This window comes from Phoca vitulina, unplaced genomic scaffold (genome assembly GCF_004348235.1).
Source record: "Phoca vitulina isolate PV1807 unplaced genomic scaffold, GSC_HSeal_1.0 scaffold10, whole genome shotgun sequence".
Taxonomy (NCBI): Eukaryota; Metazoa; Chordata; class Mammalia; order Carnivora; family Phocidae; genus Phoca; species Phoca vitulina.
This window is the reverse complement of record NW_022589713.1, coordinates 24840710-24868611: the sequence shown is the minus strand read 5'-3', so window position 1 is coordinate 24868611 and position 27902 is coordinate 24840710. Positions and strand designations below refer to the sequence as shown.

At 42.7% G+C, this 27902-nt stretch overlaps 1 protein-coding gene across 2 annotated transcripts in view; it reads right to left on the bottom strand.

The window, feature by feature from the left end:
• Window positions 1-126: 126 nt before the first annotated feature.
• The window catches only part of CPNE4 (copine 4), a 479148-nt gene continuing 451372 nt past the window's right edge, over window positions 127-27902 (bottom strand). For both annotated transcript variants that reach the window (XM_032408703.1, XM_032408704.1), the window contains exons 11-16: window positions 26534-26667; window positions 18284-18338; window positions 15069-15120; window positions 13830-13963; window positions 7904-8140; window positions 127-1894 (exon numbers count right to left, since the gene is read on the bottom strand). In XM_032408703.1, the coding sequence (XP_032264594.1) occupies window positions 1760-1894; window positions 7904-8140; window positions 13830-13963; window positions 15069-15120; window positions 18284-18338; window positions 26534-26667 (747 nt within the window). In that variant the 3' untranslated portion in view covers window positions 127-1759. The remainder of the gene's footprint in view (window positions 1895-7903; window positions 8141-13829; window positions 13964-15068; window positions 15121-18283; window positions 18339-26533; window positions 26668-27902) is intronic.

Sequence of the window (27902 nt, the reverse complement as noted above, 5' to 3'; positions counted from 1 at the left end):
TCTTTTTGTTTCCGTGGGACTGTGAAAGAGCTAGTCCTAATCTGAGGGCATGTCGTCTACACAAAATAAATCACTGTTAGCGAATTGCCTTGAAAAGAGAAACAAGACTATAACTCTCAGAAAAAATTCTGTAAGTACCCAATTTATTCATAAAACAATACAGTTGAAATATTTATGATTTTTTTCAGTCATACACTTTTTTTTTTTACCATCATTCCCAAAATGTTGTGCATTTGGCTGACATGTATTTGCAAGGTTAGGATCTATAACACCAGAAATCATACAAGGCATTTGCTTTGCTTATTAATACTTCCTCCCGCAACAAACAACAAACAGATCTATTTTGCCTTGTGATTTACTCCCTATCTCTCTCACCAAAAATAAAATTCCTCCTTGTGCCTTTTATACCTGCAAAACACTTGTCCATTTCTCTTTGAGAACACTACACAAGTGAAACATTCATTCTTCTGGTTCAAGACTGGCCAGTTCATATCAAAACAAAACACTTCCACGCAAAACAATGATCCTAGGCATTTCTGCTGATAGACTTTGTTCTCAGGAGTGATAAAAAGAGGCAACAAGATGCCCCACACTAAGCTTAAAGATCAACTTGGGGGGCCAGGTTTCTGGGGAGCCATACCGCATGGCTATTTGCCATGGACGAGTTTCTGTGGTTGTGGTCCCACCAAAGACTCTTTGAGGTCCTTCCTCGGGATTGACATAAAAATGGAACCATTCCCATTGAGGTTGTGGGATGCCTCCTTTGAGAGGGCGGAGGCTGGTGAGGAGGAATACTCCCTAGTCTGTTTAAGGAAGAGGTGTGACTATAAAGCAGTGAGACTGATGTGGGGTATGCAGCTTCTGGAATCAGTCTCACTACTTTTTATTCCCACCTCGGAGACAGGCGGGACTTTTGTGCTACTAGCAGGGGAGAAGTGCCCTTCTCAAGCAGACTAGGTGCTTCCCTGTGTCAGATGGTCTCTGGGACGACACCCTAGAGTCTAGAACCTCAGTACTCTTAAGTGTGGACTGCAATGGCATCACCTGGGACCTTGTTAGAGATGCAGAATCTCAGGCCCACACACACCTGTTGCACCACAGTCTGACTTGTAACAAGATCTCCAGGTAATTTGTATGCACAGTAAAGTCTGAGAGGTGCTGGGCTGAGTGCTCCAGACCCACTTCTAGAAGACTATGTCTAGGTGGGTAAACCTCTTCTTCAATAAAGAGACCATTCTTAGCAGGGAGGGATTATAGATAACAATTGCAAAAACAGTGTGGGGTTTTTTTTTTTTTTTTTTATTTTAAACATGCAAAATACAGTCCATGCATCTGCCATTTTGAAAAGTCTCTCATCCTGTAGCAGATAAAACCAAATTATGTTTTGGCTGTCAACGTTCAATAAATGTGTCAAAATGCTTTACAGTGTAAAGATAATAAGAAATTTAGCAAAATTTCAACAAACCTGTATAAAAAACAGATACAGATAACATTTTATTTCAAGGCGACATGCTGTAATGTAAAGAGTAAGTTATAATTATTCATGTTTCTTTGTAAAAAGTCTTTAACAATACAAGAGCTTAACAGATCCAGGCCTCAGGGCTACACATGCAAAAAAAAATCGTCAGTTAAAAATCACCAAAACGTGCTATTTTTTAAATGTGTAAGTGTGTGTGTGTTTTTTTTAAGTACAGGAGTAGTAGAAGTATTAAATATTAGCAGGAATAGTATTTCAGAACTCTGTAAAAGTACGTGGAGCTCACGGTGCTAGTGTCCTGGAAGACTCATACATCTCCGATGAACATTTTGGTTTAATCCCTTTGCCATTGTAATAGTCCACGACTTGATTTGGGACTTCAGCCAACACGCTCTTTGCCAGGGCAGCTGGAGATGCCTGGAGGGAAGAAGAAATCACCGTGACTTTGGCAGCTGGCCAAAGGAATCTGATCCAGAATCAGCCTAAAAGACTGCAGTCTTGCTCTGAGCAGCGAGTCTCCCTTTCTCTCCTTCATTCATTCATTCATTCATTCATCCGATATTTGTTGAGCATCTACTCCAACCAAGAGTTGTCAGATTCTTGGAAAATGAACCTTTTATTTCATAATTATATTTTCCCATGCTTGTCTCAAAATATAAAACTCTTCACATCTGAAGATGGGTGAAAGTTGGAGGGCAGAATGAATTTTCTTTAAGTTTTGTTCCCAATTTGCATTCAACTCCAGGCACTGTGCTAGGGTTTATGGGTTTGTGGTTCTTGCCATCAGGGAGTTATAATCATGAGAGGGGAGCCTGGTGTGGCCCACATGAACACTGCTACATGCTACAGACCAGCAGCAGCACATCACATGGGAGCTTAATAGAAATATGGAAGGCTAGAAGCATCCCAGAGCTACTACATCATAAACCGCATTTTAACTCGATGCGCTAGGGTGATTCCTATGCATACTGAAATTTGAGAAGCACTGCTCTAGAGTCACAAGCACCCTGGGACCAGAGTACAGAAAATGAAAAGACTAAGTCATCTTAGAGGAAATCACAGCAGGCTTGCAAGGGGAGGTGGTGTTTAAGTTGGGCATGTTTTAAAATGTAGAGAAGGGGAATGACATTTGATCATTCTAGGTACAGTGAGTCATCTGATGGGGCTAAAGAAAGTGTATGTGTGTGTGTGTGTTGCGGATTTAGGATTGTGGGGGTATTCAGTTGGAAAATAAGCTTGCGGCCAGGCAATGGAGGGTCTTGAATACCACTAATTAATGTAGCCTTCATTCTATTAGCATTATGATCCCACTGTCTGATTTGGGGCAGAGGAAGGTGGAGGTTGGTATTCTGCGTGACTCTGGAGTCATGCAGAGCTGGATCTGTCTTCTGGCTCTGGCATTCGGTACTAACTTTCCAATCCCTGGGCAAGTAAAATTGCCTGAGCCTCATTATTAGCTATTATTGAAGCCGAAAACTTGAAGCCGAGGGACCAGTTAACGAGTGTTTGAGATTCCTCAGCAAAGTAAAGAAAGGGCTAGACTAAATGCCAAATGACCTGGTTTCTTGCTCTTTCCTTCCTCATGTGGCTTGCCACTCAGCCATTCGACTTGGCTAAGCCCCAGTGTTCTCAGAGACGAAATAGCAAAGAACAGGGATTGGTTTTATCTCACAGTTTTTAGGAGGCTCAAAAGAGAGACACTAATCTTAAAAACAATCTGAAAACACGGTGAGGGGTTTTTCAAAAGTGACCCCTCACATTTCAAAGATGTCCTAGCATGTTGGGCACTTGGCATCCACGAATGCTCTTTTAGTTTATAAATGTCTGCTCAGGGTTGTGGATTAGAGCATGGTCCACACGTACACTAGGGTAGCTATGAAAGCCATTCCTACCATTTTCTCTCTGGCAGCATCTCATATAAAGGCTAGAAAGCCAAACACTTAATTTCCCAGCCTCCCTTGCACCCAGGGATGGCCATATGACCCAATTTCTTTCTTTCTTTCTTTTTTTAATTTTTATTTTAAGAAGGCCACATGCCCAACGTGGGGCTTGAACTCATGACTCTGAGATCAAGAGTCGCTCGCTCTACTGACAGAGCCAGCCAGGTGCCCCAATATGACCCAATTTCATCCTTTAAGACATGAGGATGTTTCTTGGAAAGCTTTTCTTTCTTGGTTAGAGGGGACAGACATGGTTGGTTCTGTTTTCCTTTCCTCTTCCTTTTTTCCTTGAACTAGAATGTAATTCCTGGAGCTATGGCAACTGTTTTATCATCATGAGCAAACAGCAAGGGGAATCACCAAGTGCTTGCCCTGATACTATCAAATCACTGAAAAAAAGATGTAGGCAGCCACCAGTCCCTAACATCTAGTTACCTAAGAACAACGTATTTGTCTTTATACAATCTAGGGTTTCTCAGTTTTGGCAATATTGCCATTTTGGGCCAGATAATTCTTTGGGTGGGGAACTGTCTTGAGCATTGTAGGATGTTTAGCAGCACTCCTGGCCTCTACGCACTACATGCAAACGGCACCCCAAAGCTGTCACCATCATAAATGTCTCCAGATGTTGCCAAAGTTGTCCTTGGTTAAGAACCACTTGTGCAATCCACTGTAAGATGGATCTGCTGTTATGTGAAGCCATGCTATCCCTCAACAGTGCTGTCAAATAGAACTTGGTCCAGTGATGGAAATACTCTGTATCTGCCCTGTCCAATGCGGTAGTCACTAGACACACATGATTATCGAGCCCTTGAAAGGTGGCTGGTGTGACTGAAAAACTGAATTTTAAATTTCATTTTAGTTAATTTAAATTTAAATAGCCCCATGTAGCTATTTGTCACTGTATCTAGACAGCACAGTTTCTAAATGACTCTCCCACTCCTTTGCGTATCTGGGCTGGTGGCTCTGGTGCGCAATTAGGACTTGGGGGCATTATCTGGTTGGGAAAAGGCCCAAAATGGGAAAGCAGCTGGTAGCAGCAGCAGTATTTATTAACCACCTGCGATGACCAGGTGCTGTGCTAAGCTTTATATAGGCACCACCTTTACTCTTCTAATGTGTCTGTCATTTGCCTTATTTTACAGATGAAAGTCTGTGGCACAGAAAGGTTAAATAACTTGCCGGGAGCTACACAGCTCAGAGTCTGTGCCCTGTCCATTTCAAAGCTTTGAGTTATCATGCAAAGGGAGGCAATTCATGGGTTACTGGCTTATATGAAAGGATGTTAGCTCATCTTCTATTTTCTTTACTGTGTATTGAATTCAGAATAGATAAGTTTGGATAATGAAATGGTTTTCAAACTCTAAGCTGAAGTCCGTGAAGATAAGCGGCGTGATATGCTCCCGGTGCTGTTTTTGTCACCCACAGAGCAGCTGGAGACTGTGTAGAAGACACCTGCGAGCAGGACCCCGCTCCCTTGCCCTGGGCAGGGCGCTTCCCTTGTTGCTGAGGCCCCCTCAACTCCCTGCGCACCAACGGTCTGTCCTTCCTCTTACCAGCACAAGCTGCCAGGCTTCCCTCACGGCTGCTCCTCTCTGCTCTCAAGTCCTGTAGCAACATTTGAGCCCCTTTTCACCACCCATAGGTTGCTTAGCACAGGAGTTTTCTGCTGACACCTATGTCCCAACCATGTAATTCTCCAGTATGTTCCTTGGGGACTGGACCCATGGCTTTATCATCTTGCCACGGCCCCAGGCGAGCTCATGCCGCACCCACAACAGGCGCTCCATGAGTGTTTGAGGAACAGGAGGAGGTTGGGGGAGAGGCTGTAACGTGCATGGCTCTGCGGCTGTGTGTGTGTGTGTGTTTGCACGTGTGCGTGCATGCAGGGACAGAAAGACGGTGGTTTGGGGAAGTGCATGAATCTCCTAGGGAGTGAGCTCTTTGACCCCACTTCACTCATGCAAAGTAATGGGTGGTGGTCAGTGATGTGGCTACTTCTGTCTGGCTGACAAAATGGGGCAGGACATGAAAATCTGGAAGAACAACCCCCTTTCCCCACCTTGGGCATTATGCAAGTAAGTCACTTCATATCACTTCAGTCGTGATGAACACGATTGCAGCAAATTTCACCTCTTCTAGTACATCCCTCCACATAGCGGATACCACTCCTACGTGCAGACGATCTGAGGGCTTGGTGAGCCTCTTTTATTTAGCAAGTGGTTTCATTTGGAAACACTCCCCCCCCACCCCCAGGCAAACTGAAGGAGCTATGGTTGCACAGCTAGCCCCTCACCCATGCTTTTGCCCCTGTGCTTGCTGGGGGCTTGGGTGTTACTTGGAACTCCCTTTGCATTCAACACTGTAGGCAGGGATTGATTTTAGACTCCTCTAATGATGCTCATTACACACAGTCCTCCCTAAAAGGAGAATCGCAGTTGTGTGGCAGTACCATTATGAGCAATACCTTATTGCTCAGGAAGTCCTGGAGTGTTCAGGGATCTCGCTAAGTGGTCCCGGCAGGCCAAGAGATGTAGGGTTCACTGGAGGCTGCTGGGCTCATTATTTATCTGAATGTTTGCTTTAAAGCATGTCCCAAGAAGGTGGCAAACAACAATTTACAAAAAGCATATGCCAAAGGCTCTGACTCTGGCGCTGGGACTTGTCGATAATCGGCAATGATCCAGCCATTGTTCTGCTCCTATACTTGCCTTACCCAGCATAGCTGGGGCCCGGCCTGAGCCCAAATTGGAATTCAGGGATTTCTGGACAGATCTGATAAAATGGCTAGGAGAGCGAAAGGGATTCTTTTGAATGAGGGCTTTTGGTTTGAGGAGAAAGGCTTTTCCAGAAAACGTCAGGAGGGAAAGCTCAGAGTGGATGGCTCAGTGCCTGTCCCTTCCTCACCCTGACCCTAAATAACTGACTTCAGGCCTGAGCACGGAGGGGCTGGAGAGGAAGTGAAGGACATTTGCAGCAGGGATCCTGGAGGTGTAGGGACACGGCCTTTACCGCATTAATGGTCCAGGTGACAGCAGGGTCTCTGGAGCATGGAAAGGAGGGGACTCCTGTCATTTCCCAGGGGACTGCAGGGTCTCTTCAGGGCACTGAGGGTTCTGGAGATTCCCTCCTGCCAGGGCAGCTCCAGTTCAGTTACCAGCCCTGGGAGCAGGCTCGCTGGCACCTCATGCAGAGCAGAGGGATAGCAGGGGTCGGGGATGCTCTGCCCTGGAGTGGCTGCCACGAGGGGCATAGAACAAAAGAACACAGAGGACTGTCTGTGACGCCCTACGTGACTCCCAGATACAGCTGGAGGAGGCTCCGAAGGCTTCTTCAGGGCCACTACCAAGCACAGAGGGAGCCTTTGTGAGAATCAGAGAGGGTGTCACCCTGGCCCACTGCAGCCCTAAGGGTGCAGGGTTTTGTGTAAATTCTAAAGGTTCCTTTTCAGGGCACTTGGGTGGCTCAGTTGGTTAAGCTTAGGTCATCTTAGATCATGATCCCGGATCCTGGGATCAAGCCCCCAAGTCGGGCTCCCTGCTCAGTGGGGAGCCTGCTTCTCCCTCTCCCTCTGCCCCTCCTCCCTGCTTGTGCTCTCTCGCGCTCTCCTTCTCAAATAAATAAATAAAATCTTAAAAAAAGAAAATAAAATAAAGGTGCCTCTTCTTTTGTGGAGTTGATAATTATCCCAAATTTGGGGATGCTTCAGGGTCATCTGGGGACTGTGACACTGCTTGACCTACTATTTGTTATTGATGGGAATCCAAGACTGTAAAGCTAAATGTTAACTTGCAGAAAAGTGATAAGATTTCTGCCCGGTAGACAAGGTAATCTAAAGATGATGATGATGATTTTTTAACCCTTTTGGTCATTAGCCAGTTTGAATCTGCCTTAGGAAACTTATTCCAGTATTCCCCCCCACCCCTCCACTGACCATAATCAACTATTTTATACCCTCCTTTGAACTAGCTTTGTCGTCTTTCTGGTTCCCTCATTAATGAGTTAAATAAATCTTTGATGCTGCCTACTGTATATTTACAGAGGATTTAGGTTACTATGATTTCAAAAATATACTTTTCCAAGGCAAACACAGGCTTCTCCCAGGGTACATGGCTTGACAAAGAGAACCCACGCTGACTTTCAGCTTCTCTTCGCTACTTCAGCCAGGCACCCTTAGGCAGAGAGCAGCCCGCCCAACTGTACATGGAGTCCTCCATGCACTAGAGAGCCTAAATTACATGGATGAGGGCAAGCACCAGTGAAATGCTGGCTGTCACAGTTTGCATGACTCCTCGGCTATTACTTGAGTTACACGTCTTTCTCCAGAGAGTGAAGCTCTACATATCCTGGGTGTGAGACAGCCTGGCCCAGGCAGGGATAGCTTGGTTAAGAACCACTTGCTTTACCCCAAACACTGGTAGGAAACTGTGGGAGTGAGCTTGCTTTGGTTCTGCTCTCCCATGGGAAGCCCCAGAGATATGCGTACGTGTTTGAAGTTCCTGAAGGGCACGAACTGGACGATGTCTCGAAGGACAGGCTCTCCCTTGGGTGACCTCAGAATGCCGTCGTCTCCATCCAGCATCTGCATGTCACTGAAGTCCGCGTTGCCCACCCCGACGATGATGACCGACATGGGCAGGTGGGAGGCGTGCACAATGGCCTCCCGGGTGTCGGCCATGTCTGTGATGACACCGTCAGTGAGGATCAGCAGGATGAAGTATTGCTGGGGTTGACCGGAGGCCAGGTGAGCATGGGGACAGGGAGGTGGGGGAGACAAGGACAATACCTGTTATGCACGCGGGTGGCTTCCGTGCGTACTGACCACAGTGACAGTGCCGACAGACTTTAACGAGTCCTGTGTTGGCAGCCCTAAAGACTTAAGGCTATGATGAATGGAGCTTCAATGCAGGCAGAGTAATTGTGGGTTAATTCTAAGAATCACCTTAGTGCAGTTACACGGCACAGTGTGGGGGACAGAGCAGCGGAGGGGAGTCAGGACAGGCTGGCCTCAAAGCCTCCACTCTCTGAGTTCCTGGGAAAACTTACCTCCTCTGGGTCTACACCGTCTTCATCTCCTGAGGAGTGGGACCAGACCTCTTCAGCTCGGGGAATTTTCAGAGTCCACAGCTACACTGCCCAATACAATAGCCACTAGCTCCATGTGCCTACTGAGCCCTTGAAATGTGGCTAGAGTAACGGAGGCACTGAAATTCGAATTTTATTTCATTTTAATGAATTCAAATTTAACCTTCAAAATGAAGACTTGATTCAGTTATTGGAAACCTTTTAAATACATTTGGAACAACTCAGGCATGTGACTCTAGTTTCTCAGCTATTAATATAGAAAACCTAAAAAGATCAAGTATTTGCGGTGATAATTTAGTATCCAAATTAAGATGATATATTATAAAATACACACGGATTTTGAAGACTGAGTACAAAAGAAAGAATGTAAAATATTTTATTAATAATTTTTTATATGGAAGACTTATTAAGATGAGAATATGTTGGTTATATTGGGTTAGACAAAATATATGATTAAAATTAATTCCGTCTTACACTGTTGGTGGGAATGCAAGTTGGTATAGCCACTTTGGAAAACAGTGTGGAGGTGCCTCAAAAAATTAAAAATAGAGCTACCCTATGACCCAGCAATTGCACTACTGGGTATTTACCCCAAAGACACAGATGTAGTGAAAAGAAGGGCCATATGCACCGCAATGTTCATAGCAGGAATGTCTGCAATAGCCAAACTGTGGAAAGAGCCGAGATGCCCTTCAACAGATGAATGGATAAAGAAGGTGTGGTCCATATATACAATGGAATATTACTCAGCCATCAGAAAGGATGAATACCCAACTTTTACATCAACATGGATGGGACTGGAGGAGATTATGCTCAGTGAAATAAGTCAAGCAGAGAAAGTCAATTATCATATGGTTTCACTTATTTGTGGAACATAAGGAATAGCATGGAGGACATTAGGAGAAGGAAGGGAAAAATGAAGGGGGGGAAATCGGAGGGGGAGACGAACCATGAGAGACTATGGACTCTGAGAAACAAACTGAGGGTTCTAGAGGGGAGGGGGTGAGGGGATGGGTCAGCCCGGTGATGGGTATTAAGGAGGGCATGTACTGCATGGAGCATTGGGTGTTATACGAAAACAATGAAGCGTGGATCACCACATCAAAAACTAATGATGTATTGTATGGTGACTAACATAACATAATAAAATAAAATTAAAAAAAATTAATTCCCTTGATTCTTTTAACTTTTAAACATGTGGCCACTAGAGAATTTAAAATCACATATACAACTCCATTATATTTCTAGTGGACAGCACTAGTCTAAAGCCTTGCTAGCAGAGGGTGTGGATTGCTGCCTCTCGCCCCAAAGGCCATACACCATGGTCTGGTCTAGTTTGAGTGTGCTTGTGGTGCTGAGCTCCTGTGGCTTCTTGCTCCAAGTCCCAGCTCCCTGCCTGCAGCCTGGTTGGCCTTTTTCCACCTTGATAGGCTGGAGGGGGCTCATCTGAGAGCGAAACTGGAGAAGACATTCTGTCTCCATCAGCACAGGGAGGGCTCAGGACCCGCTATGGGGTCTGGAGAAGGAAGGCTATCAGAAGTTGTGAGCATCTACTGTGAGATGGGAGGGAAGCAGGCCACTGGGATGCCAATTCATGCCAATCTAATGTAATTTTTGCAATATGCCCAACATCTGCAAGGGGTAAATGTGGGATTAGTAAGCCATTTCAAGTTGCCATATTTCAAAGAAGAAAGGCTGGATAGCCTAGCCACATTCTGAAAACATCTGGTTTTGAGAATCATGCTTAAAAGGTTGCACACAGGCTGTTAGTGTTAAAGGTTCCCGCTTCTCTCCGTAAGTCAGAAAAAATATTTTAAACAAAATAACATGTCAGAAGTGCAACTGGAGGGAACAGAGGGAACAGAAATTCACACTATGATGAAGACAGCCATATGTTTTAAATGCTTTCTATATAGTTTAATGTAAAGACTAATTCTGTTCCATGTCCACTAACTACCCATCCCTAGTTCTAGCTAACCAACCAATTTTCAAATTCATTCAAGTTGTACATTTTCATCCATATCCATGCTCTTTGAGTCATATACAGTCACAAAAAAGGTGGCCTGGGAGTTTGGAGGAAGGTTTCAGTAGGATGACCTGATGGTGCAGCTAGGGAGGTGCAGAGAAGGGGCAGAAGGAGGCAACTTGGTTGTTGGGGATAGGGGGAAGGAGTGTGGAATACACCAGAATCATATATCACCCTTCCCAGGGTACACTTTGGAAGGCCAGGCGGATGCCACACCTGGAGGGAGACCACTTCTGACTCAAGAGCAGATGGGCCCTTGCATGAGTCACACTTCTGTGTCCTCTTCCTCCTTTCTCTACCTCTCCCAACTCCCATTTGATTTGATCTTTGTGGTCCAAGGGGGTGGATCGCTCCTACCTGCTCAATACCTCCAGGAACAAAACACCTGATAGCCACACTACCACATCAAGAAACTTTAGAGTTGGAATGGTCTAGAGACAGGGTTGGGAGAATATTTTCTGTAAAGGGACAATAATCAATATTTTAGGCTTTGAGGGCCATAGTGATCTCTGTCCAACAACCTAACCCTGCTAGTGTAGTGTGAGAATAGCCATATTCATTACTTAATGGGAACAGGCATGGCTGTGTTCTGATAAAACTTTACTGACGGACACTGAAGTTTGAATGTCATATAACTTCCATGTGCCATGAAATTATTATTCTTCTTTGGATTTTTTTTTCAACCATTTAAAAATGTAAAAGCCACTCTTAGCCTACAAGCCATTGATAAACACGCTATAGAATGCAGTTTGTTGACTTTTCATCTAGAGCAGGGATTTTATTTTATTTTTTAAAGATTTTATTTTTAAGTAATCTCTACACCCAACAGAGGGCTCAAATTTACAACCCCGAGATCAAGAGGTACACACTCTACCAACTGAGCCAGCCAGGATCCCCTAGAGCACGGATTCTTGAACTGGGCCGGTGGACTACTGAAAGATTTCAGACAGTCTGTGAACTTGGGGTAAATTATATTTTAGTTTCACTAACCTCTAACTAAAATTTATAATTTTTTTCAATTATAATCAACAAATAAAATTAGTTTTAACTGTGCTTGTGACTTAGTCACCAATAGAAATCACAGAATATTTTCCTATTATATTACAGTGACTGTAAATATCTTACTATATCATTTATATCAACACTACTTAGAAATGACAGAATTATTAGACTAGTTACTGGTTCTCATACTTTAATATTAATAAAAGCAGCATTTTATTGCTATATTTATCTTGCTTCTCAGCCACATTTAAAAATATTTTGCTGAACGCATTTCAATATATGTGATTTATTTATAATATATATTTCATTTTGTGCATTTAAAAGCATTTCTGAGAAGGGGTCCATGGGCTTCACCAGCTGTTAATGGTGTTCATGGAACAAAAAAGGTCCAAAACTACTGATCCAAAGAGATTGTCAGGATTCTAGAATCTGCTCCTTCAAGGTTCAATCTAGCTAAAGGTAATATGCTGCAGACTGCTGGACTGAAATCCTGATGGAAATTTCCAATAAAGCGATCAGTAGTAGTTGCTTCTAAAGTCAGGCTAGAAAATGCTCACAGATGAAATATTACCATCTTTGAATGAACTTGAGGTCCTGTTTAGATAAGGAGGGGATTTTTTTTGTTCGTTTTTAATTTGTACAAGAGTTCCACAAAAATCGAGAAGAAAATCTGACAGCCATAGACTCCCCGCACAACCTGCCAAAGAGGTTCAAGGTTAGGATCCTTAGCAATCAGTAATAGCAAGGGGCCCTGGACCATGCACTGTTCAAAGAACAGGGAAAATCTCTGGGGCAAAACATCAGTGTTTCTGGCCTATAGGGTAAATTATTTGGGGCTGTGTGGATTAGATGCTTCCTCCACCAATTCTTGACCTGCCCTTTCAGAGCAGACCCACCTAATCCCACCCCTTAGTCCAGATTTAGGAAGGACAGTCTATTTTCTTAAAATCTACTTTATATGTTGGGTTTCTGAGCCAAGTTATCATTTGAAGAGTTTGAATTTGAAGTTCTGGTGATGAAAAAAAGTAAAAAAAAAAAAACCAAAAAAACGTAAAATGAAATACTGATCCTGTTCAACCCTTATTTCTAAATCTTGCATCTGTGAGGATTCAAATTTGCTCCATGGCCTCGTGCGTTTGGCAAGATGGAGGTGTCATTGACTCTGAGAAGTATAATTTTCAGACAAATGTTGGGGAGGAAAGTCTGACTGGTATGGGTGGATGGAGACAGTGAGGGAGACTCTCCTTGTGCTTTGAAGGACAGTAAAGTAAGGGACAGTAGCTAAAGGGTTAAGTAGTATCAAAGGAGAGATTTTAATTCATAGGTATTATAGCCTGTTTTATTTGCTAATGGGAATGAGTCTTCAGTAGAAAGGGGAAACAGATGATAAGGAGAGAAGGGGAACATAACTGCTGGGTCAATGTCCTTGGATAATTGAGAGGGAATGTGCCCCAGTACACAAGAGTTTGACATCAGATATGAGCATGGTCCTCCATCCATTCTAATATGAGGACGGCTGAAAACCTGGGTACAGTGCAAATAGCTTGGATGAGTTCATGTCAGCAGATGAGGGAGAAGTATATAATCTTCTTCATGCAAATTCAGTATCTTGGAACCCAGGATAAAATTAGAGAAAATTTCAGACATCGGTAATATTCTACTAAATCTGAAAAAAAATTAAGAAAGCTAGAAAAGGAATATATTGATATCATTAAAAATGATATTTAGAAAAGTTATTATGGTAATATATTTAACTCTAAAATTTTAGGGGAAAAAACCAAACTCTGTTTGGTCTTTTTGCTTGGTTTGCATTTTTCTTAAGAAAACCACGAACAGAATGTGAAACAAATCTTTGCCATGATGTTTTGTGTTGTCGCGTTTGACCACCAGGAGACAGATTCATCCATTGTTTTACTTCTGTTTTGCTTTGCTTTCATCTGTAGTATGGGTACATTGGAAAGGAAGCTTATTTTTGGATAGTTTTTTCTTCCCCAAGAACATGAGGTGGGTATGACCCATACTCTGGTGACTATAGTAGCTTCCATTGTTGAGTGTCTCCTGTGTTCAGGCAATGTTGCAGAATTTGAGATGTGGCCTCGCTAAGCCTCACAATAACCCAGCAGAGTTGGGTATGATTATCTCCATTTTTCAGTTGAGGAGACTGAGGATAGGGGAAGGTTAAGGCATTTGTCCAAACTCACACAGATAGAAATGTTTGGATTTATTGTCAGAGTGGGATGGGTGCTATGGCCAATATCCGGGTAAACGCCCATTAGCAGGAGGACCAGCCTCTCCTTACCGATGCCTCCTTGGTGTTAGTCTCCTCTGATGCTGACTTGGCGACCTTCTGAATGATGGGGGCGATATTGGTAGGACCATAAAGCTGGAGCTTAGGAAGACAGCTCTGATAGGCCTCCACAACTCCTTGAATTCCTAAGGTGAAATTGGCAAAGATCAGTAGTTCAGTAGTCCCCTCAAATACAGGTGTAATCAAACACACACAGAAATAAAGCATTCAGTTGCCCCCAATAGTCCTTATCAACATCACATTTATATCCTTAAGGTAAAAAAGAAAATACCACGTCCCTGGTGTTGCCTACACTCCCACTGAAATCATTCTCTTTAAAAGCTCAAGTCAAAAGCAACCATTTACACAAACTTTTCCCTAATGTCCCACTTTACATATATGATTTCATTAGATCCTCATAGCATAACAAAATAGATGTTATACCCTTTTATAGGTGAAGAAACTGAGGCACAGAGAGGTTAAATGATCTGCGTCAGGTCACACAGCAAGTGAGTTGTAGTCTCAAGATTCACGCCCAGGTCTTGTCTGGCTCTATCTCAGGGCTGTGCTCTCAGCCACTAGGCAAGTCAGCTTTAATGCTTCTCTAGTTTTCACACCACCTGCTGAGTCTCCTCTAGTATATACCATCCTGGGTCACCTGTAGGAGTCATGTGTACATCGCTTCATCATCATTATTTGATGGAATATGTTGAGGAATTTCTAGCTGGAAATAATGCAACACCGACCAAAGCCTTTGAGAAGGCTCTTTCTGGCACAAAAGCATAAAGCTACTTGTTTGAAGTCATATCCTTTGCTAGCATGCAGAAAGTGTCAAATGCTTTCCACGTTTCCCCCTTCCTTATTCCTTCACAGAGAGGAAGTTGTGATAAATAAATACATAATGAAAATTTAGAAAGCAGAAAGAGGGGTAGCTAATCACTGCCCATCGGGTATATTTCTTCCCCACGTTTTTTTTGGCCAGAGAAATCCAGAATTGGTATCAATACTCTTGCTGTAAGCTCAAGACCTCTTCTGCATTCTGTCTTTTATAGCTATTTTTCCGCTCTGCTATTATGGCTCTCCATTGCCTTTGGAGTAGCATGGTTTATTTGGATCCAGAAGGCCTACTTCTCTGCTGTGGACAGATGACTGTGGCTAACTGAGATGCTGCCTCGGAGCAGAGAGACTAAAATGGGAAAGGTACCCACGGAAGGGCTGTGAGACCTCAGCTTGCTTTTAGGTGTGATTTACCTGCACATTCCGGGTTGTCTTCATTAAAGTTGATTGCAAAGTCGTGAGAGACCTAGACACCCATTAAAATTTAAAAAAGGAAGAAAAGAGAATTACAACTTTAATCCAGTAAGGAGGCACTGGGGTTTAGAGTTTGCAAACAAATGCCCATCACATTCATTATGTGTTAAGCAGCAGGAACCATTTTAAGCCTTTACACAATCAATCTGAGATGGAGGGTGAATTCTAAGCTCCCTGTGGAGTTGAGGTGACAGGAAGACTTTCTAGAATCAGATAAATGCTGGCAGGAGAGGAGAATAAGGCAAATAAAAAAGAAATCGAAGAAAAGATTTCTGAAAAATGTAACTCCACATAGCTTCCAGATAGAACTGGCCACAGCCTGGAGGCTTAGATTTGGCTGAGCTCTATTTGGACCCAGTGATAAAAACAATGATAGCTCAATAACGCAAGCTGTCTGCCCAACATGGTGATGGTTATGAAGGCTCCAGCTAAGCTGTTGACATTTAAGAATCATTCTAACATGATATGCAGAAATACAGGGCAGAAGGATTTTCACATATACACAGGTTAAAATAGACTCTACTCTTGGAAAAGTAATAAAGTAATACAACTTTTACTCTTCCAACACAATTTCCTCTACCTGGCAGGACCTATGCATAAGGTCAAAAAGGATATTGTTTACTTTTTTTGTTTCTAAAACCTGATAAAACAAGAGGGATGTTCTGACATCTGGACATTTTTATTGGATCATCTGGAATTATACAGAGACTTCCATTTCAAAGGCTATTTCCAAGCACTGACTCTTTTGGGGGCTAGAAGATAGGTCATTGTGTTAAAAGACCCCTCTTTTCTTAGTGTTGGTGCCCTACCCCACATTTCCTTGCCCTGAGCACTTCCAGGCAAGTCAGCTGACTTCCAACCATCTTACTTGCTTTATTGACCTTAAGTCTTTCTCAGGCCTCCAGAGCCTGCTTTGCCTGCCTAGCTGTAAGTGTTGGGAAACTCATGTCCCTGGGGAGCAGCCCTTAATCACTCACTGGATGACAGGATATGGTGTATCAATACCCCAGCTGTCTTATCTCTTGGGGTCTGTGCATGCTCTACACTATCTCCCTGGGGCCCCCAGCAGAATTAAGTTCCAGCTGCCCACAGTGGTAACTGGCTTATTAGCATACCCTGTGTTGACTTCCCCATGTCCCCACCCTCTGTTGAGGTTTCCTCCACCTCTCAAATAAATAACTTGCATCCAAATCCTTGTCTCAAGGTCTATTTCCGAGAGAGTGCAAACTAAGACAGAGGTGCTTGTGGCTCAGTTTCAAGGCAAACTCTGAGATCTTATCCTAAAGAAGTCAATTGTGATAAACTCTCTGGGGGCATCCGACAGGCTGAGACCATCAGTGCCTGTCAGGGCAGAGGGGAAATTATGCATGGAAAAGGGGCATTTGCATGACTTTTCAAGAACAGCAATGAGGATATGGGAGGGATGCCTGTTAAGACAGCAGGAAGAATAAGTTAGCTGACAGGCAGCATGGAGCCAAGGGATCAGGTCAGCATGAGGACTTCAGAAAACAGCAAGAAGGATGGGTTACTCCAGGAGGGGGGCCAGGCAGATGTCACAGATGAGATAAGGAGGGCCTGAAAAAATACCCATCTTTGGGTAGTTGGACTGTTTTTATGCTTTTGTTTTTTTTTTAAAGATTTATTTATTTATTTGAGAGAGAGAGAGATGGGGAGGGTGGGGACAGAGGGAGAGGGAGAGAGAGAATCTCAAACAGACTCCCTGCTGAGTGCGGAGCCCTACACAGGGCTCGATCTCATGACTCTGACATCATGACCCAAGCTGAAATCAAGAGGTAGATGCTTAACTGACTGAGCCACCCAGGCACCCCATGGACTGGTAGTTTTTGAGGTGCATTTCATTCTCAAAGCTCAGCAGTTCTGGGAAGAAGGTTGGCACCCATTTGCCCACATTCTGGAATTGATACCCCATCTAAAGGGGACTGCATCTCCTCAGTTCTGGCTAATTCTTGCATGTGTAATCTTTTAATCATAGTGTTGCCAGGTCTTTTAGTTTTTCTGGAGAAGCGAGAAGTGTGACATTGTATATGAAATTGTATAATTCTTAAAAAAAGTGTGTGTCAGATATAATACACTTGTGGCCTGAATAATGTCTACAGGCCACCAGTCAGCAGCTCCTGTTCTATGTTCTTCCTCCCCATGTGCTCAATTTCCAACAAATGCTTCTAAAATTCTGTAGCCATGCCTGGCAGGGAAGGCAGTGTGGGATATAAGGCAAACAAGAAAGAGGACAGGTCAGAGAGACATGCCACTCTATCCACTGCTCACTCCAGCAGTAACAGGGATATGGATTCCCTTTTTTCACAGGAGGGGAAAGCCCTTGGTCTGACAGCTCTGGTGTGGGAGCAAACGTCAGCATTTTTCTCCTGCTCTGTGACTCAATCAGTAAAAGAAAAACTGATGACTGAGCAGTATTGTTTCCACTTAGCTTGTACCTCAGAGGAATTGGTGAGGCTGGGGTAGGGACCTTGCTGTCTCTCCAAGGCCCTTCTACCAGTGGGAGCAGAGTTCTCTGTGGAGAGTGTCCCACAGAAGCATCTGGTATACCATAGCACAATGCCTCAGCTCCACTGCAGTGCAAATCTCTCTTCACAATCTTTGCCTTCCTTGTTCATGAGAAATCAGTATCAAATAGGACTCCAGTGTTTTCACAGAAACCTTTCAGTTTCCCAATACTCGAAGCCAGAGTGATTCTCCTTCAGGACTTCACTGTGTCTCTCCCCCACATAGGCCTGGGGCTCAGAGACTTGGAATGAGGGAGTCTGTAGATATCCCTGTCATGAACTTTCACCGTTGGCATTGTCAGTAGGACCTTTCTCTGGGGGAGACCTGGATAGATAGGTTCTGAGCCAGTGGAGATCAACTTCCTGAGTGTTTTCTCAGTCTCTGACCGTATCTATTAAGAAGCTCAACAATGGGACCCTTCATTTGGACCTCTGAGAAGACCCATCTGGAATACAGGAGATTGAATTTCATCAAAAGATAGGCTCCAGTGAGCTAATCCCACTGGTTCTGAAGACCATTTCTGAGTTTTGGGGCTCTACTTACATAATTTTATCAAGGGCCAAAAGAGTGAACTCCTATGAGGGAAACCTAAGTCATCCTTTGGCTACAGCAAAGGTTCTCTACTCACTCACCGTGTACTCTGGGGGTATCCTGGCACCAAACCCAAAGGCTGGGAACATTTTGTCACTGGAAAAAAAAAAGAAGTTGCTTCAATTGTTCATCTAATGAGGAAGAAAAACATGAACCTGCATTACCTCACTAGGACATGTTACTATGTCAAATGCAGACTCATGCTTCTTGATTATCTGTGGTAACAGGGGATAGCAGTAGCATGGGTAATTAAAATCAAGAAGGAATCCACAAAGTTCTTTATAGTCATTAGTCTGCAATTTCTTCCCATAACTTTTTGCTAGATTTGATACTAAGGAATAAAATGGCCCAGGATTGCCTCACCTCCCCTACCCCAGTTTTCTGTCTTTGAAAAGTGGTTATGAATTATGTAACTCCAATGGTTGACTATTAGGGTTTTTCATATATATTATCTTTTAAAATCTTTGTAGGGAGGGACCATTATTCCCATTTCCCAGGTGGGGAAATATCTTGGGAGGTAAAGTGACTTATCCAAGATCAGGCTGCTAGTTAGAGCCAGGATTCAAATCCAGATGAGTCTAAATCCAAAGAGATATTAAAAATCAATGGGAAGCTTGGAAGGCTGGCTAACTGTCAGAACTTGGTTCCATCTACAGGACTCATTGCATCCATTACTTTAACTCATACAAACAACATAAACTGTTTACATGTCTTTTCTTATCTCCTGAATGCAAAGAGATGCTGTTTTTTTTTGGTATTAATATCTTTACATCTCCACTGCCTCTGTCCCAAACTGCCCCTTGACCCTCTCTTCAGCATACTTGCCATAGAGTATGTGCACAATAAATATTTAATGACTAGACAACTCATGAATTGAATCATGGCTTGGTTTCTCTTATGCATATTGAAATTTCTCTCTTAATTTATTCATTTACATATGTTATATTAACTCCAACTTTACTGTACTATAGGTGAGATGATGGGGAGAAGAATTAACTTTAATTGGCACATACAATGTGCCGGGCATGATGCTAGGCAATGTACATTTTTATTTAATTCTCACGCAACCCTTGAAGTTCCACCTACTTATTATTCCTGCTTATAGATGAATAAACTAAGTCTCAGAAAGGCTAAGAAAATGGCCAAAGGTGTTTACCAGGGAGGACTGTGTGATTCTAAAGCCCATGCCTTTTCTGTTGTCCCATTATAATTCAATGATTTTATTTGGCATTAAATGTAATTTCCTTCTGGAACTTCCGGTAACGGGACCCCCTGACCAGACAAGTAAGACTCTCTTTAGGAAAACTGTTGCAGTGGGGCTCTGGAATATTGCTCTTGGCAAAGGCACATCCTTCTCATGCCATCTACCTTTTACGTTCTCTCCCATTAAAAATACAACTGAGATTTGTTCTTGGAACAATTCCTACATTTCACAGTTCTTTGCAGAGTTAGTCAAGGAAAAGAGGAAATTCAGATTAGGGCTCACTGTCCCTGAATGGCTCTGTCAACCAAAGGGGACCTCCCAAGGCTGACAGAGAAATCAAAGTACTAAAGTACCAAAGCCATCACCATCCGACAGATGTAGAGGTCATTAGTAGCCAATGATGGCTTTGATAACACTTCACCAAAATGCAGCCAAGTCGAGCAAATTTGGGGTAGGGGTTGGGAGATACAAGGAAGCCAGCATTTTTGGAATTAGTCAAATTCTCTAGAAAACCACCAGCTCTCCCTTTTCCTCACTATTGTGTAGATACAGGCTTTGTGGTGCATTGCATCTGGCATGTAGTAGAAAAGGTATTAATATTGGTAAATAGAAAAACACAACGTCTTATGAAGGATTAGCCACAGCTCTGAGAAAAAAATACTTCTGGTCCTTGGAAATACTGACTTACATTGCCTCAGTAATTCCTCCTCAAGCAAGACAAGGGTGAGCAGGTATGAAAAGGAATCTGTGAGAGAGAGTTCACAGGTGCTTTCGGGGTAAGTCTGGAAGAAAATTTTCCAGGGTGGAGAACGGGTTCTGGTTCTTCCAACCTGGAGATGGCTCAGAAGTCAAAACAGAAACCTAGGAGGCTCCATACCTTTTGATGAGTTTAGAAAGGGTGAGATCTAATATTCCATCCATTTCTAATCACCAAACCAATGTTCCAGCCTTAATGATATTTTTTTAATACCTTCTAAGCTACCCTGGGGGATTTGAAGTTTGCTGAGCATGATGCACTGTTATGTAATTGAATTTCAAGAGCAGGGAGGTAGGGGAAATGCCTCACCTACAAGAGGAATAATTAATGACCCAGGAGGACATCAACTCTCTGAAGTTAGCCACCACAAAGTCTCTAACTAACAAACATACCAAAGGAAAATTTTCAAGCCTAAGCACAATAGATTGAAACGTCCATGCTTCCTGACTAAAAATAAAACTAGGCAGAGAGGAGTCTTATGCAAGAGGCAAGAGAAGGCAGGTTGAGCACACAAGCATGGTACACCAGCGCATCAAAGAACTTGAGATTGAATCCACTCAGCACCGAGAAAAGGGGCCACTCTACAACTACTGGGAAAATGATCGGTGGAACTTGCCAACTTGGAAAATTCAATATTACCACATTGCTAAAGGCAATCGTTTATTCTTACCATTGGAATAAAACAGTATAAAATACAATAAAAGAGCCCATAGTCTTCAGTGGTAATGAGCATGCGTTCCTGAACTTGTTAGGGAATGATCTTGGTCCAATGATGTCCAGATGGAAGATTCATTTTCAAACACCATTTTTACCCTCCTGTTAAGGAAGACTTTGGGATGAAGAAAGAGAGTAATAAAAATAAAGACAAATTACCTCATCCATAAGGAAACAGAGGCTGACTGACTCAGAGCAAAACAGCATTTCGGAACACCTAGACATTTAATTAAGACTGTTCTTTAAGACAGTGGTCTTAACACTGGGGTACATGGAAATGCAAAGCCCTTCTGGGGTAAGAGAGCATGGCTTTTTTTTTTTTTTTTAAAGGAAATCAGTATTCAGTTTCTCTACTTTCATATGTATTCTCTGTTGAAATTGATCTTCAGGGAACACCTGTGATAGAAAGACCTGCTCTCCATTCACACCTTCCCTTTTACAATTATCCTTCTCCTTACCCAGTCTGAATCTTAACCACAATGGTGTGTTGTTCCAGAGTGCAAGAACTCTGCAGTAGAAAATAAGGGACCTAGGAAACAAATCCTTTTGCAAGTCAGGTAGTTGCTAATTTTTGCTTTTAAAAATTGTAGGAAGCGCTGATATCAGCTGGTAGATCATTACAAATACATTTTGGTGATAAACCATTACGTGATTTTTTTTGATATGTAACCTCGAACAGAAAGAAATAAGTAATACTGCTAGTCAAACTCTTTTCATTACCATATACTTATTTATAAGAACAAGTTTTCTCAGTATTTATATTGGTAAAAACAAAAAATTGGATTAGAATTGATGCTAGACTCTTCTATTCTAGTACCATTCATTCATCTACAGATATGTAAACTACTTGGGAAAAAAACCCCACTATTTTGTTTCATTAAAAGTTTTTATTTTTTATAGGCAATAATTATATTTATGTTCTTTTGATCAATCATGCATTAATGATGATTGTAATAAAGACTCAAACAGAAGATTTTAAAAAATATTTTGAGTCTTTTCAACATAGAAAATTTTAGAAATTAGAAATTTTAAAATTTATATTCATATTTTTATTGTAGAAATCAATAAAAGGGTTTTGAACCAAAATCTTAAAGAAACATTAGGATGAAATTCTTTGGGGGAGGGGACTGGAAATACAGTTTCATGAAAAAGAAGAAATAATTAAAATTCTCAACTCCAGCTAAAGAACTTGTTCATGCATTTTTTAAATGGGTGATGGTGAGTATCACAGAGCTATGGCATTTAGATCCTACTAAATGTATTCACAAGAGTTATGTAAGAGTTTTATTTCTAAATGTCCATATTTACAATACACCAGGATTTTCGGTCTTTGTCATTGTTTAAACTCATGATGGAAAACATTAGATTTCAACGTAAAAATGTGTGAGATTACACATTTTTATAAAATTCTTAATAGGGGTATATGCCCAAACTAAAAATTAAAGGTTTTTCGGTCCAAAATGTCCTTTAGATCTGACACTGTAATCCCTTTTTCCTATTGTGTTCAGTTTATTTTTAAAACTAATTAAGAGTATCGAAGATAATAGCCTCTATCATTTACTGAGTATCACAGGCAGAACATGTGCTAGCTAGCCACTTTATATCTAATCCTTACAACTGCTCTGCAAGAAAAGTTTGATAAACCTTCCATTTGAAATCAAGGACATCAAGGCCCATGGAATGGAAGGAAACCTCAGAACAGAGGCAGCAGAGCTGGGGTCTGAACCCAGGGTCTACCTGTCACTAGGACCCCATGCTCTTTCCATCACCCCTGTTGACTCTGCCCTTTGTAGGAAACTGGTCTGGTCTAAAGACTCAGAATAATAAAGATAAGTCCATCCATGTTCTAATAACAACAGAGGACGGTATTAGCAGAATTCTGAACATCCCAGAATTTGCCATCCCCAGAAGGCCCTCCTTGACTACCTTGGAAACTCACGTAGGAAAGTTACTCCTTCTCTTGATGCGGTCCCCGTCCTTACACAGGGCAAGCTGCCCTGACTATGCTGGGCTGTGGTTTATTTACATGGCTTTTTCTCCCTGAGACTGTGAAGCAGCTGGGGGGAAATTACACTCTCTTAGTTTGTCTCTGTCTTTACGGCACCATGTGAGGCGCCTGGCAGCCAACAGGTGCTGCTTGGCTGCATCTGACCCATCTAACTGATTTAACTCTGGATCTCAACTTGGGATGCCCATTAGAAAAATGCCCATGAAAAATCCTGATTCCTCAGGATGTATACCAGACTAAATCAGGCTCTGGGGTGGGGCCCGGGCATCAGCGTATTTTAAGACTTCCTGAATGATTCCAGTGCGCAGCCAAGGCTGAGAGCCACCGACTGGTGTTTGTGGAGTGGAAGGAATGGCACTGTGATACAAACCTATCTTCTGATTCTAACCCCAATACCTGTCAGATGGGGCATCAGCCCTAACTTTGCCTCCTAGCACACCATGCAGGAGGACTTCTGCCTCAGATGTGGGGTGGCCACATCCATGAAATGGCAGTCTATGCTTCCAAGCAATAGATTCAGTATCTATACTCTCTTGATAGCAGAGAGACCAGCCTTTTGTTGGAGGACACGGCAGGTGGTCAGAGACCCACATCTCCGCTGGGCCCAAGGAATGGATGTCACCTTGGTCTTGAGCAGCCTGAGCAGGATGTTCACAGGAGCTGGGCAAGTGCTACAACCAACAGGGAATATATGAGCTTGTGTGTGTGTGCGTGCGTGCGCACACATACATGTGTGCATGCTTGGGGAGTCCGAGGGGAGAGTATGGGCAGTGTTCTCTCTCTCCAAGGCACAGAAACGGAGACAGAGCGGGCTCGCAGGACTGTCTTCTGGGCTTAGGCCTAGATATTTGTGGAAAAGCTTCCCCTTCAAGGCCACCCTGAGAAGGGCTTTATGCATCTCTCAAGCTGTTCTGCTTCACTGATCACCTTGTACTGACCCCTCAGCAATGACTGTACAAGGCAGAAAGAAAAACCCCGGGCTGTCAGAGGCTGGGAGCAATTTCTAAGGCTCATGGGGATTAAAAACCTCTCTGTCGCTGCAGGAGGGGGTACGTCGCCTTCTGTCAGTTTTTATTCAAGTGTTTCTTTTGAACATCAACCTCAGTGACTTTGATGTGAGAATAAATTAATTCCAAAGCCCCAACTTGAAATTTCCTGACTCTGCCTGTCTATTGTCTATCCACCCACGCAAAGGAGAAACTGCGGAAGCTTGTCAGTTCTCAAGTGAGCAGCTTGCATTACACATTCTTCCAGGGAGTCTTTCAAAAGAGCACCTGGGCTTTTCAGGCCTTTTCCCCCTTAGGTATTTGCCCTTTTCATGCGGAGCTGCCTTCTTTTTGCATATACGTATACGTATACATAAAGCTCCACTGGGCTGCAGAAGCCTGATTTTCCTGGACAGTTGGGGCGATAACTTCGGGATTATCCTATTAAAACTTTTAAAAGAATCATTTACAATAATTCTTCATGTAACTCCTAAGGTGTCAGATCTTAGTTTTATATTGAATCTGTGTTTTCGCATGAGTACAAAACACTCTCTGGGCTTTGCCTTTGCCTGGCTTTTATGTTTTAAGGGGATAATAGCTCTAAAAGATGTATGGGTCACTGGGATTGTAGTATCTGCATCTTGCGTGTGAGGTCACCAGAAAACAGAGGAGGTTCAGCAGCTTGTTCCAGATCATCCCATAAATCTGCTGCAGAACCACAGCTAAGGCTCCGGGCATTGGCAGCTTAGTTTCCGGTCAACCCACCAATCTTCTCACTGGAATGCATTAGAACACTGCCTTGTCACCTGAAGAGAGTCAACATTATTGTTAAGCATCTATTTATTGTATTGTACCGAGTGCTTTAACTACTTTATTTCTTCGATGAGCATGTCAAGATTTAAAAGTTATTAAGAATCCTGTAGATTCTCCCCCTTCTTTCTTGCCTCTTATGTATACACCAGTACAACAAAACATTCGTGTGCATATTAGAAAGGAGAGATGACTGTTTTGGTGTCCTGGGGATGGCTGAAGAAGTTTCTGGCAGTGGGGATGCAATTTGTCAGTTTTTTCTTTCCTTGGTGGAACTCTCCATATGATATATACCCTGTCTAGGAATACTCCGTGTATTTGGGCCAAAAGAAATCAGAGCTGAAATTCAAGTTGTCTTCGTAGTCAGTATCTCAAGGTTAAGTGTAAGAAGTATCACTTCAACAAGGTAATTTAAAATGCTGTTGCCCTCTGTTCTGAATGTACAAGAGGGCAAGTGTCAGCAAGGGCCTGAGTGTTTAAAGAGTGTTTAAAGTTGTTTGATTTTACTGGACCTGTTCATTCAGTCCCCAGCTGCCCTTATACCCTGTTGAGTTACTTGCAATGACCAAGCCGAATCCAGAAAATCACCAGCAGGAAGGACGCTGATGACACCCTTCTTATCACCTGTCCTGTTGGTTTTTCTGCACATTGTGGTCACTAGATTGTCTCATTCCCTATAGTGCTTGGGGCAACCGATTTTTAATGTAACTACCACTAATTATGAGACTAAGAAGAACAGAAATCATGCTCTCCTATACAATTTCTCTGAAACTGGGGGACAGAATCACTTTATTTTCCTGATTTAAAGGATTAGTTTGTTGCTTCTTATTACTAACTAGCCTTGTTTTATAATCACACTAAGGACTCAACTGAGATTTACCCATATTTATATTTACTTCGGTTCTACCTCAAAGAACCTTCTTGAACATGTGAACAACTTCACCTCAACCTGGAAATACTGAAAAGGCAAAATAAATTCAGTTTAATGTAATTTACATAAATCACAATTCTCTTGGTGGGAAAGGTCAATATTTACCATCAAGAAAAAATAAATGTAATATTGATCTGATCCCCAAATCATGTTTTCTATATACACACATACAAACACACACAAACACACACACACACACACTTCCACGGGCACACACACATGTACATGAGCAGACTCACACCCTCTGCTAATGTTACCAATAGCTCTGAAGTCAGTGAAACACCATGATTATGAGCTTTAGCGGTGGAATGAATTAGATCTGCATTCAAATCCTGCCTTGGGCTGAGTGAGTGCACAGATTGCTTAACCTCCCTGCACAGTTTTCCTCTCCTGTTAAATAGTGCCTACTCCATAAGGCGGAATGTGAAGATTAGATGCAATAAGGTCCAATAAACTGGTGCTTCTCAAACTCCAAAGTGGACACAAATCATCTGGGAATCTTGTTAACATGCAGATTTTAATTCAATAGGTCTGGAGAGGGGCTCAAGATTCTAAGTTCCTGGGTGGTGCTATCTGCTAGTCCCCGGACCAAACTTTGAGTAGCAAGACACGTTCTGAAACCTCACAAAATGTAAGACAAATATGAAGAGAAAGCCGAGAAAGGATTTTGTGTGCGTGTGTGTGTGTGTGTGTGTGTGTTTGAACTCAGTTTCTCTAGGTGTGGAGAGGATAAAACGTTTGGGCAAGCTTTTATCCTGTTCCTTCATGAGCCTCAGTATGGGTAGCTGCTGGACTTAATTTCCATTTTTCTGCCAAGGATCAGCTAGGGACCATCAGAATCCACAGAGAGAGAAGGCCTGAGCCAACGGGAAGTCCTGTACCTGTCATAGTCTTGGCAGATCTCCCCCACAGCCACCAAGGCTTTCAGGTACTCGTTGGGTTGGTAAGGGTGGATGTAGTGCAGGGAACAGCTGTTCCTGGGGTCCCCGTTTGAGGCTGTGAAATCTATAGCTACCTAGAAGAGAAAATAGGAGAATGGGTAGATTAAAGTGAATGCATCTCATAGGAACTATGATCAGCCACACAAAAGACATGGCTTGAGATGGACAAAAGCAGCACATCACATACCCTGCCCAAAAGGAAAGTTATTAATGTGGTTGAGGCCATTTCCATAGTCTTCAATTGTCCTCTCCCCCAGTGCCGAAACAGAACTTGAGATGGACATGTCGGTCGGAAGGGCCAGCCACTGCTGATCCACATCACCAAGCAGCACGAGGAGGGGTGGAATATCTGCTCCCCAGTTCCTAATTCACTAAGAAAAGACTTCTCTGCTCTCCAGGCAGGACAATTCCATCTCAGAGGCAGAGGTAAAATCCCTTAAAAACTAAATTCTGTGCTAAAGATGTGGTCTATGCCCCACGTGGGGCTCCCTGCTCAGCAGAGAGCCTACTTCTCCCTCTCCCTCTGCCTGCCGCTCTGCCTACTTGTGCTCTCTCTCTGTGTCAAATAAATAAATAAAATCTTAAAAAAAAAGATGTGGTCTATCTCCAAAAGCCATAGTCATATTTTCGTGTGTGGTGAGTTGCAGAGATGTGTTGAAGTGGTTATAATAAATTTTCTACAAGCAGCAGCTTCGAGTGAGGCATTCAGCTCTTGGTTTCCACTCATGTGAGAAGTCCTGCCTATAACAGAGAAGGCTGAGTGCTATGGCATCACAACTGGGAGGTAGAGAAGAGAAACCTCTGTCTTGCCACTGAGTAGATATTATCCTTGAACTTCTTAAATTTTTTTTGGCCCCTGGCATCATTATCTAAATAAGAGTTGACTCACTTAACACTCTTAATAACAACAAACAACAACTAAAGGCTCAAGCCTGGAGAGTGCTAAAAGGGAAGGAACATTTCTTCTGATTTCCAACATGATTACCATTTAAATAAAAGTTAACCCAGAAAACACCTCTCAAAAAAAAAAAAAAAAAAAAAAAAGCTTCAGCTTGGGAGTGGCGAGGGGTAGGGAAAAGATGGGGTATTAAAATAAAAGGAGTTGTAGGAAAAGAAAGAAATGTTCATGTTATATCTTCTCCTTTTCTTCAGGGCCTGCCAGAATCCACTCACGGGCTTACTAATGACAGAAAGGCTTTATTTTCTCTTATGATCTTGTGGGTGGGAAATGTTATTTGTATACTATTTGACAAAATTCCATTATGACACATAATTGGAATGTCCTATTATTGGATTTATTTAGGGGGGA